Source organism: Homalodisca vitripennis, chromosome 7 (genome assembly GCF_021130785.1).
Source record: "Homalodisca vitripennis isolate AUS2020 chromosome 7, UT_GWSS_2.1, whole genome shotgun sequence".
NCBI lineage: Eukaryota > Metazoa > Arthropoda > Insecta > Hemiptera > Cicadellidae > Homalodisca > Homalodisca vitripennis.
Genome location: NC_060213.1, coordinates 137,722,013 through 137,735,108, shown reverse-complemented (window position 1 = coordinate 137,735,108; position 13,096 = coordinate 137,722,013). Strand labels below are relative to the sequence as shown.

Genomic DNA, 13,096 nt, shown 5'->3' with positions numbered 1-13,096 from the left:
ATAGCAAAGCACCATTCCAAACAGACCATAACTAGTTTAGGTCTGAAGCAGCCCAAAGTAAGCCTGTCGCAGATTGTTCATATATAATTTACCACTTAGACACTTCAGAGCAAAAAATCTCTAACAGGCTTTCTTTTTGAGACCAATAATATGTTGATTCCAACAGTGTTGGGTCAAGGGTTAAGCTCAGAAACGTTGGAAAATTTTTATTAGATTTTTCTTTTGTGCCAAATATAAAAGTACTTATTTTTCCATAATTTAAGATCAATTGATTTGCAGCCAAACAATTTTGAACTAAATTCTAAATTTCTTAAATGCTTTAATTTTAAATTTTCCAATGCTTGGCTGCAACTTAAATGCCTGTTGATGATAGTGGTCATTAGCACAAGACGACCTCCCATGGCACATAATCACGTAGGTCATTAATCATTACCAGAAATACAATGGTCTAAGGACAGAGCCCTGTGGCACACCACAAGAGACATCCAGTCAAGTGGAATAAAGTTAAAAGTAACATTCTATTTACGATCATGTAGGTAGGGTTTGAAACTTTTCAAAGCTTGGTTTTTACATGATAGTGCTGCAACTTGTTTAGAAGTATCTCATGAGAAACACGATCGGGTCTTGCTAAGGTAACTGCAGCTAGGTTCCTTCCCTCAAAGCAATCTAAACCTTCGACAACAAGCTAAATTAATGCATATGTGGTTGACAATCCTTTCATGACTGTAAAAATTAAAAAAAAAAAAAAACAAGAATAACGTGAAATGTAGGCTCTGAATAAACATTGTTTTTTATAGAAGCAAGACTAGCTGCATACTAAAGAAAGGTTCACACTAAACAGCTGTTGATTAATGATGATTGACGCATGCCTCGGTGATCCGCAGCAGCATCAGTCTCCTTATTTAATACACTAATTACACACCTTGTACACTAATTTTGTTGGCAACTTGCCATTGAAAATTATGGTGATAATTATGTATTATAGGTATACGATTATATATAAACGGAATTAAATCATGTTATTAATTTCTAAATGTGTGCCTAAATCAACATTATTGTACATACTATTAAGCTTTTTATAGTTTATAGAGAGAAAAAACATTTGTAATATATTTTAAATTTTGCATTTCAGTTCAACTGATTTGTTGACAATTCATTTTCTGTTTCAGTACGACTTCACGTTGGAGAGGAGTGTAATGGAAAAGATGAGTGAGTGGCGGCAGCTGAGGCACTCTCAACGCTCTGCGAGACGTGAGCGGATAGAGGCTGAGCGGCAGGCGAGGGCTGCGAGTGAACCGGAGGAGAAACTCGGCCCACCCGAGCGTCCCCTGAGTCCACCCACCTCCAAACCCTACCCCATCCTCACGCCCGTCCCGATAAACGCAAGTACCCATTCACAATCCACCAACTACTCTAGGTCCTTCAACATTTCCGAGTTCGAACAGGACACGGCGAGTCCGTTCGACAACATGGAACTGAAGACTATCAACGATCTGGAGGAGTTGGCGGATATACTCCAGCCGACTGTGATTAGTAGTGATAAGGAATCCCTGGACGATAACAAGAGCCCTCCCCCCAGACTTAACGGGTTCAATAACCCGTATAACTATAATGGTGCAGTGCAATGGACAAATAGTTATAGTCACACAGGCGGTGGTGTGTATCCCGGTTGGTACCGGGAACCTAACCCCGCCTTACCACAGTATCCCCCACGCAACCCAACAATACAGTCATATGTGGTGCAGAGGCTGGATCTCAACCAGAGTTCCCGGAGCGTCCCGGACCTGGTGCAGCAGCTGGAGACGGAACTCCGGGACAAACGGGAAGCGGAGACACGGCGAAGTACGGAACAGCCTCAGCGGCCCGCCAGCATCGGACCTGCGGAGGTAAGCATCTTACTGGCTCTTTGGTGCTGTGTCTAAATAATTTTATCGTTAGTCAGGTAAGCTACTTCTTACAAACAAGCAATGGAATATAATCAATAATCTTGTAGAATCGGAATCGATGACTATATGCCTGGCAAATGTTCGTGTTTTTATCGCTTTCACAGTAAATATATGTACTGGAATCAAACGAGACAGTGTTGGAATCAGCAAAAACGTGCACATTTGTATTGTTCTTGAAGGCTCAAGTTTTCTATAAATGTTAGTTTTTTGTAATTTAGTGTCAAATTAAGTAGCCATCATTAATACTAACTCAATTATAATGGTACAAATTTCATTTCAGTAAATGTAAGCATTCTTGTAGTATAAATTTTACACGAAAAAAGAGAACAATGCATTTTAGGACATGATTATTGGACACTATTATTACTTTGGTGTAAGGAACCTATTGTTAGAATTGGGACACCTATTTCACATTCATCATGTGATATATTATATATTATATAAAAATATTACAAAAAAAACACATTAACCCTCGAGCTGGCAGTTGAAATTTCCTCAAGTGGCAGGCCATTTTGAGGTGTTTTGCAGTAGTATTGGTTTTTTTTTTTTTTTGAATATAAACCTATATGTATTATATATCACTGTTTTCACAAGAAAATTTACTTTTTATTCATGGGAAAGAAATTTATCACTTTTTTACTGATTTTGTTTTCAAAAAATAAAAAAGGTATGTAAAAGTGGTGGGGGTGCACCTATAAAAAAAATATTTCCAAAATACCCAAAATGTTGAACATTTTTTATAGTTTTAGAAAATGTATAGTTTACTACACTTTTTTTAATTAAAACAATTATGAAATACTCTAAACTGAAAAAAGTACAATACGGCTAAATTCGTTGCTATGGATACGACTGTGTTACAAAAATTCATCAAAACCTTAATTATTACTCGAAAAATTCATAAAATACATTAAAAGTAAGCTTATAAAAATAAATAAAGAAGCTTTATATCATGATCATCGCATATGAAAATGATCCTAAAGCTAACTAAAACTATCACAACACTGCACATAGCCTAGAACACAAAATCTCACTAATATATTTTTTCACATATATTTCTTCATAACATGACAAAATAAACTGATAAAACACAATATACGAGAATTTATACGCATAAATAAACACACTTATTACATAAAAACACTTATTTCATGTAATAAACTTACGTTTTAGATGGACAAGAATAACGCGACCGGGTAACAATACAACAACAATGGCCGACTGTTTACAAACAACTCTCGTTTTCAATATGTCATACTTAAATCATGGCATACAATACAAAACAAAATACATCGATCAAATCAGCAACTATTTCTGATTCCAGTGGTATATGAATCATTGCAGTTTAGTTCGTGTATTGATTATAACAGATGTCAAACGGGCACGTGTCAAATCGACTGATTTTCAGGCGACTGCCACTACAGAAACATTAATATCGACTGATAATCAGGCGACTGCCAGTTGTAGGGTTAAAAAATATGATGATTTGAATAACATTTATCAGAATGTATTAAACTCAGACCTTAAAACCTCAGGATAACACTTTTATTTTATTCAATAGCATTATTCAAAAATATAAAAATAAAATTTAATTAATGTTAGATGATGGATTCCTGTTGTTGGACACCAAATGTTAATGTTTTGTTTTAAATATAAACCATTTTACATTTCACTTATAATAGAAAAGATACAGTTCATTTGTAAATAATGGCATTTAGCTCCAAATTCATGTGTAAATTTATAATATTACATTTTTCAAATTTCAAAGATATAAATCACTGTGCCAAGTATGTGGGTCACAAAGGACATATTTCTAATAGTTCAAAACACTATTTTGAATTTGCTTCAATTAAGATTTTAATTTTTTTTAACAATTATTTTATGAAAGTCCTTTTATCAAAGTCTAAAGTATTGTAGGTCATTTCAGTGTACGTTACTCCAAGGAAAATTGCTGTCTGCTTTGAATCATTATTTCGTTCTTCTTTAATATTAAATGAAATTTACAGGAGCACTAAAACACACCATACGTTGTATGAAAAAACACAATTTTCTTAACATTTTAATACATTTACCTCATGATAAACTACACTATTGAATCTTAGTTCCTTATGTGTGACTATAGTTAGATTAGTTCAACACGTGTTGCTCAATTTTCACTTATTAAACTGCAAATTAATTGATAAACACTAATACTATGTAATACCAGAACAAATGTATACATATTTAGTAATTTAGCTCGTAAAAAACTAATCAACTTTAAAATAAATGGAACGATTTGCTTGTGCTCTAAAGATACGGAATTATTCAAGATACTAAACGAAAAGGAGATCGTGGAAGGAAGAGAATGACGGAAGAAGCTCCCCTTCCCATTATAGTCTCGGACCCAAGCCAATAACGTTCAAATCCAATATATATCTTTGTAAAATATGAATTTCTTTAGTAGTTTTTATAATCTTGAAATAAAATTTATTTAATTTGATATATTTTTAACTTGTTTGTACACTTAAATATTGCAGTCACTTCCAGCGGTGACTAAGTAGTCGGACACGTGGCTCAACTGTGCCGCGAACATCCACTTGTTTTCCTATGTTGATCTGTCACACACGCTTGTCATCATCTGGCAACTCAGCCGTACATTGTATTGTCTGACAGTTTGTTTACATTATGTTTAGACAAAGTTTTCATTGTTTACACATTTACGGCATCATTGACTAGGCATTACAACTGTTAAAAATCTTGGATCTGTATTATTTACTGACTGATTTTTATGATCTAGGTGTCAAAATGTTTGTAATTAGATTTAGCAACTTCTATTATTTTTACAGTATTAAGCTTGAAAAACTTCAACTGTCCGCCATCTTGAAACATAATATAGTAATGTAATATTAATTTGTCTTATGATTTTAGAGTGCAAGCAAATAATTTTACCAAATTTTAGTTTTGTTTCTTTACTGGTTTTTCTGAAATAAAAAATAAAAAGTAATAACACACATTAAAAAGTGACAGACGGTAAACGTAAAGCGATGGACCATTGATTGAACCTAGTTTGTAGCTCCTCTTGGTTTATGTAACAATATCCTAGTTTGTATAAAAAGTTTTTGTATACCCTGAATATTCATGACATCTTGAGATACACCATAAAAATCGATTCTGCTTTCAAATATTAAACACTGAACATTTACAGAACACATAATAAACATTTACTGACATTCCCAAACCGTAATCTAGTCTTGTTTGATAAAGTAATTTTTAAATGGGTTTATTACTTTATAGTAAGATTCCAGATTCTTAAATTTTCCTTATGAAAAAACTGGTAAAGGGCTGTTGGTGGAAAAAGCCATTACAGTATTGATGAAATGATAAACGATAACTTGTCTCAACTTACAATACTTTTCACTTAACTATGGTATGTTAATAAATTGCAATAATGATCATGGCTTTTAATATTTTATAATGTTTTATTGTACATTTCACTATATTAATGTAGAAGGTATCATTACAATGCATAAAATTGTAGTTACTTTTGTAACAATTTGTATAATGTTATGTGTAATAAATGGGGGATGCCATCTTTAGAAAAATGGCTCTTAGGTTATTTTTTCTTTACATAAACCCAGTAACATCATATATTTTTAAAACTTGACAATATTTTCCAATTTGTTGCTATCTTTTAATTCAAAATTTCTAATCAATAATATATTTTTATATCCAATCTCCAATAAATTTCAAAATTAATGTTTACAAAACAACTCAACTTATACTTATGTAAAACTTTTATACATGTATATAAGCAATAATATTCTACAGACGAAATAATACACTGTTTTGTTGACAAAACTGCATGCAATGTTTAGATCGAGAAGAAAATAGTTTTAATGTGTTTACAAACCCTTACCTGCACATGACTTTAAATGCCAGTTACAAGGTAAAAATTTTAATATATTTGTGGAAATCCAATTTATTTTAGTTTTGTGATTTAAAAGGCTATTTCAGATCAACAGTGCAATAACAATGATCTGGTCTGGCATGTTTTACAGATGTCCCATAAGCCTATGTCAGCTCTAGACACAACAAGGCACTCAAAACCTGAGTCAACGTCTTCTCTGCCCAACCCCTACCACCAGTTGGCACCTGCTTGTCAGCAGCTGACTGACCGTCTTGCCGAGATGGGCTTTCCTCTCCCCCGCGTGGCACGTGCAGCTGAGAAATTTGGAGATGATGAAACTAGAGTGAGTGGTGCATTCTTTCATGATTTATTAGTCACAGGTTACAGACTGTGGACAAAGTAGAGGTGTTTTCAATAAAACATTTAGCTTATTCAAGATATAAGGTAATTCAATCTGGAGTTCCTCGAGGATCGGTAATGCGACCCATTTTGTTTATAATTTGGCTTATCCTGTAACATTTTCCGTGCTGACATGAGGTGGTGTCAAATAAAGCTGCTTGTATGAAACATTGCACATCGGTTATAAATATATCTTAAATTTGATGTGAATGAAAAATTGCCTGGCTCGTCAAGCAATTGCTGGATGATTGAAGAAAGATTCAGGAGGTATTGATCAATCGCTTGTTTCTTTATTTTTGAACAGTTGAATATGGTTCTGATGTTGTGCGTCTGTGCGTGTCTATGTATGTTTTTTAATGCCCATGCTTGATAACGCGACAATAGTCATGCTTCCACCTCCACTTCCCATAGAGTGGACTTTTCCGAGGTTGCTTATCGAATGGTCAAAATGAAAAGTAAAATAATCCCTAACCAAGTTTTGTGTTTGGCCTCGGTTATTATTGTCCCCATTAACATCAGTGTGGTCTTGTGTGTTTACTTTTTTAGTTGACAAATATTGTGAAAATCTTTTCTAGATAGTGGAGTTCCTGGTGCAGGTGCAGTGGCTAGAGGAGATGAACTACCCAGCAGACCGTGCTGAACGAGCTCTGGTGGCCAACGACTATCGGGAGAACGAGACTGTCATGTACCTCAGGATACTCGGGCAGCTGCTGGATCTCGGTTTTCCAGAAGATAAGGTTAGTGTCTGGTTTGTTCAGATATATAGATAATTTAGACCTCGAAAGACCTTCAAAAAAGTTTTAATTACTCAAAAATTAAACTTTTACTTGTTGTAAAAAGGGTTTACGAAATTTACATTTTATATACATACTGGATATCTAATGTAAAATTGAGCTTTAACAGAAATGTCCAAAAATGAGCAAAGTATAAACAATGTGACATTACAATTATTACATACAGCTCGTTTACATTGACTTTGACTGAACATCATGATAATGATGGAAAAAGAGGACGTGGAGAGGAGATGAGTATGTGCGTTAGAGATGTAGAAATGGACCACTAACCTTGACATGACAAGTCAAAGTACACATTGCTCACATTGCTGAAGTTACAGACCTATTACCATGTTCGGATGGTTAATTAAGAACCCGACCGTTTCCTCTTAAAATCGTGTTGTTGTCTGTCCACCTCCGCCATAACTTTGATAGAAAGGTCTGAATTGTACAATACTCCGGGTTTAATCTTATTGCTGTTTGTACATCTATCCGTCTGTGCAATGACTTTTGATTGAAAAGTCCTAGAGACTGGAAACTTGGTATATAGCTTCCTCTTTGTCTAAGGAAGAACCTTATTGATTTTAGGGTCAAAAGGTCAAATAGCAGTTCATCTGGCTGTGCGATAACTCTTGATAGAAAGGTTCTACAGACTTAAAACTTGGAACATAGATTGCTCTGGTCCAAGGAAGAATTTTACTCATGAGGTCAAAAGATCTAAAGGCACTCTGTCCCCCTGTGCGATATATCTCAATAGAAAGGTCGTAGAGGCTTGAAACTGTGTATATAGTTTGTTCTTGGTCCAAAGAAAACACAATTTGTTCTCATTTTAAAATGTCAAAAGGAAGTCCATCTTTTTTTTGCAATAACTCATTTGTTCTGTTTATATATTTTGTTGGTTCTTTCAATACTCTGTTACATTGATTTATTAAATGCTAATATTTAGCAAGTCATATCAGTAGCAAAATATAACATGATTTATTCACTTTTTATTTTGTCTTAGAGACTAATTATCATTAATGTCAAATCAAGCAACATATGAATTAAGTTCTAGTTAATTGGCTTGTTGCAGGTGGAGCGTGCTCTGAAAGACTGTGGCTCGGACAGGGACAAAGCTCTGGACCTGTTGATTTCGTAGCAGCGGCCCCGTCTTCATCCTCTCTCACCATCCGCTTCAGCCTTGCACCATCACATCAGCGTACGGAACATTCTTTAAAGTATTTATTTTTCGATTAAGTCATTAAGTGTAATTTATTTATTTTTGAAATAAACACGGAGCGTTGTTATTGTTGTGGTTTGCTTTCATCCCTTAATACCACTCTTAGGTTGTTGTATTCTTGTGGAAATAGAACATCTTGCTGAGTTTAATATATCAAATATATCTCTCATGAAGGAGTGGTTAATAAAAATATTAAGTAATTTTAAATTTATTTTGAAGATGAATCAAAAAGGAACAATTAAACTTGAAATTTTAGGCCAAACAATGGTGCTATGGGTAGAGTAGCACTGGTAGAGATGTTCTAGAGATTGAGATTGTTCTCTGATGTACTTTTACTGAACCAAAAGCTAATGTCTGAATTTCATTAGAGAGCATGCTGTAGTTAATCGAAAGCTAACCAGAGTGCTACATTCAGTATTTTACTCAGGTAATTTGGAGAGTGTCCAATATTTCAGAGTCGTATTTGGAGAGCATATTCTGTAAATGGATGAAAACCAAGAACTTAGTGGCAAGAGTCCACTGGGAAGAAGCCTGTCTATGCTGTGACAGTTGGGCATCTTTGCTTGAATTTTTAATACATCAGAATGTGTCTTGAAAAAATTGTGAAACAGAAGAATTAAGAATATCAACAGAATGAAATGAAAAAAAATGAAATGAAATGAAAAAATTCTTTATTTTTTTTACAGGCAAAGTTAGGGCCGCATGGCCCTTTCTTACACTTAACCTGTTGCAATGTAAAATTTAAAACATTAAATAAATATTACCTAAGAATAAAACAAAACATAATAAAGATAATAAAATAAATAAATAATTGCATTTACACAAAGTAGTGAAATTAATGTAATATTTTAACGTGTAATAATTAAAATTTAACACATTAATAAATTAACCATCTCTACTATTCTTAAAACATAATATAAATTTATATTTTTAATATACAAATAAATTAAAGTATTTATTGCTAAATGAACTTTTTCACACACAATCTCACATTCATCCCTCTGCCAGTGTCACGCCCACAGCATCATCTCAGACCGGAACTGCCCCGGCTAACCGTTCAAGATACATATCTTTCAGTTTCGCCACAAACCGGAATGTGGTTAAGGTTAGAATTCTCTTTGTAAGGGACTGCTAAAAACCTGCTCTGACATAACCAAGGGGGATGATAAAAAGGATATAACTACCAAAAGCCCTACAAAATTAAAAAAAAAATATATGTATTACAGAAGTCTAACTTGTTTTTTTTTTACTTTGAATTAGGCCTACTTAATTGATTCAAATTTAGAGTTGTTTATATTTATTTCAAACTCCCGTTTTGTAATGTGCCTTTCAGTCAGATTTATATCCCTGCTAAGCCAACTCTTAGTTAACCCATTGCATTCAGTTGAGAGGGGAGTTGTAAAAGAGAATATCACAGTCATCCAAATTGACCAGAGATTTGATTGTGTTTGGCCAGGTGTGAAAAAGATACAATATAAACTACAAAGAGTCAACTAAAAAGTTTACTATCAAGAAAACAGAAGTGAATGTTTAATAAATCCAGGATTATTTTGTTTATGTTGGCAGCTATGTAAGTTGAAACCAGCAAGAGAAAATAGTAGAGGTAAAAATATTGATATCTATTGCACTACATATAGTAAAACAATTTTTAAATCCTACCCTCAAAATTGATACAAATGGACTCTATACGGATCCTGTAACTCTAGGGACCATTGCATGGATGCCTCCTAAAAACGTTGAGGTTTTCTAACTGTCTGTATCTTTTCCTTTTAAGTAATGGTCTCTCTTTTAGTCTTATTTTGTTCCTCCTCTTGGGCCACAGGTCTGTGTGAGGACCTTATCAAACAGAATAAGTGGGAGAGCTGTTAAAAAGCCGGCACAAACATCCTGAATGTCCTGCCCACCCTCGTCCGTCTCCATTTGCTTCTCATGAAAAGAAATGGAGTGGTGCAAATAGGTCTGGCCGAGCGGTTCACGATGGATAAGTTGCTTGAAAAGCAAAATTTGGCGAAGGCCAAACACATATTTTCATTCTAGAGTTGTGCTTGCTGGTTCATTCTATTTGTATGTTTTCTGTATTGTGTTTTTATTGCTCAATATTAATGATGAATAACTGATCGTAGTAGCTGTGAGGAATTACCCTCAACGATACCTAACACAAAAACCTCTGTGGTCATCAAATGACAAGGAGTGCTTGGCAGACAATATCAGTGTTGTTGAACACTGCAGATAATTACACTTCAGGATTTCTTGTTATCTTTTCAAGAGGATTACTACAATCAGTGATTGCTTGTATAATTTGGTAACATAGATTTAATTTAATTTAAACCTATGCAAATTATCGATTTTCTTAAGGTATGTCGCCAATCCAATAAATTCTCTCATGGGCTATAAATGGGATGAAACAACTGTTCGCAAACTGTGTAAGTTGATCAATGAGGAAAAATACTTGTGACACTTCTTCCTCACACACAAGATCAATAAAGAGTTATGATACTCTCCACATTTCTCCCTTTTAAATTTATCTCAATAAAATAAACACAAATGTAGTTAATATCTAACCCCTATGACAAGTAAAATTTACGGACAGGATCTGTGAGTAAATTCCGGCAACATGCTGTACGGCCAGACATGGATGGATACAGGTAAGTTCTGGCAGGGCAGGATCTGTGTGCCAGCCCCTGTATAGTGCTATGTCGACAGTTCTGATATAACTGCTATATCTATGACGAGTTTCACTGCAAGAGACAATGGAAGGAAGAAGAATACAGTGGATGGGGCATGTGAAGAGGATGGGAGATAATAGAATGCCTAGAATAGCACTGGAGAAGGAGGAAGGAGGAAGAAGACCAAGAGGAAGACCGAGAGGAAGATGGGAGGACCAAGTGTGGAAAGACATAGAGAGAAGGGGACTACAGAAAATACAGGTGGATGAAGAGGAGACATGGAACGATAGACTAAAGTGGAGGAGGCTGTGTACGACGACCCGTGAGAACGGAAACGTCTAACGATGATGATGATGATGATCTATGACACGATTCGTACCTATATTTTATTTACCTTGTAACATACAAATTATTTAAAGCACTCAATCAGTGAATCCACATCAGATACACGATACCTAACTCAGATGACAATTAAAATTTACGGACAGGATCTGTGAGTAAATTCCGGCAACATGCTGTATGGCCAGACGTGGATGGATACAGATAAGTTCTGGCAGGGCAGGATCTGTGTGCCAGCCCTTTTATAGTGCTATGTCGAAAGTTCTGATAAAAACTGCTATATCCATTTTGCAATTTGAACCTATGTTTTATTTACCCTGTAACGTACAAATTATTTAAAGCACTCAATCAGTGAATCCACATCAAATATACGAAAATCATATATTTTTTATTTCTAACCATTTGCAGGAAAAATCAACGAAACTTTTTCCTTTAAAACCACAAATTGGATCCAGGAGACACGTGGATATCCATACTATTCTACAAGACGGTGTCATGAAATAATCACATATTTGAATTACACAGAAATTTATTAAGTTGCTGTGAATAGTCCGCCTTTAAGTACTAACTAACCATTGGTCTCGCTGTTAGGAGGAAGTAGTAGTAAAAACTTACATATTGATCATCCTACTTATGTGTGAGGTGAGAGATTGGATAAGGGTAATCAAGAGATCACGAGTTGAAAGTTATAAATGGGCTCAGACTGTTTTCCCTTTAAAATGTTTAAAGTGGGATGGATTTAAATAACAATTGACGTTGAAAGAGCCTCCTATAAAAACATTTATTTTAGTAAATGTAATTACTCTCAAATTAAAAAGTTTGGATATCTAAATTTGACACGTGTAATTGACATCCAATACCTTTTTAGAGCAATATATAGGACTTCCCGGAATAGTGTGTTAACTGTCTTCGGATTCGTAATGCTATACAGACAGATGCCAGTTAACACATTCAGTGCGACAAAAAGCATAATTGGGGTTACCGCATTCTAGAAATTTTTTATGTAGAAAAACCTTACCTTGTAGGTTGGAAAGGCAGTTTTGAAGATCTAAATGAAGTTTCCTGTCGAGTTTCTCTTACTGGGGCCAGTTGCAAATTGGGCTGGCTCCATACTGTCAAAAGTTTTTGAGCGCTCGGCTGCTGATCCCACTGTCTTATTTCATTCAAGTATAAGATGATTGTCTCAATGACGTTTCTCTATGACAATTGATGTTACAAACTCGGCCACATACCATGGCCTTGTCACTATTCTTATTAGTTATAAATATTATATACCCTACCATCACCCATCCAGTTTTTTTACTGAAGATAGTCATGGAAAGCTTCAGAGCACTGACCCATGCATAGGCCAGGCTTCATTAGTATAATGTTTGTTATTGTTATTTTTTATGTTTAATAATGTCTTCACCTCAGGTACAGTGATGTATTTCCACTCATTGATTCTTGATTTCGGTGTCAACAAAGTTAGTTTTGTTCGTTGTTGGTGCAAAAGGTACTCTGGCTAGAGGTACTTGGCGCTGCAAGTTAGATTTTTATGAAATAATCACACAGGAGTAATGTACAGAAATAATTTACGCACTTTACATAAAAACAACACACTAAACATTCAAAGATTACACCGGACTCCTATTGAAGCCGAACTGTACAGCATAAACGCAAATGAAACCGATCGCAATAAAATGTTAGTAACGACCAAAAATGTAGCAGAGAATCACCCGTTTACTGGCTGAACTACACTGAGGCGTTGTTAGCAGAGCGGCCTCGACTGGACACGTCCAAGCTGCGCACGTAGGCCCGCGGGCCCTTTTTTGGGCCGGTCGCACTAAATGTGTTAAGGTTTCCTTGGTTTTGTTGTTGAATAATTAATTAAT

General features: G+C 34.9%; 1 protein-coding gene across 1 annotated transcript; it reads left to right on the top strand.

Annotated features, from left to right (window-relative positions):
• Nucleotides 1-1,124: 1,124 nt before the first annotated feature.
• On the top strand, nt 1,125-8,287 carry LOC124366403 (ubiquitin-associated protein 1; the record flags this gene model as incomplete). Its single annotated transcript, XM_046822928.1, has 4 exons — nt 1,125-1,886; nt 5,981-6,172; nt 6,804-6,965; nt 8,074-8,287. Coding segments are annotated over 4 exons (1,182 nt in total), but the record flags the coding sequence as incomplete, so codon positions are not given.
• Nucleotides 8,288-13,096: the final 4,809 nt, after the last annotated feature.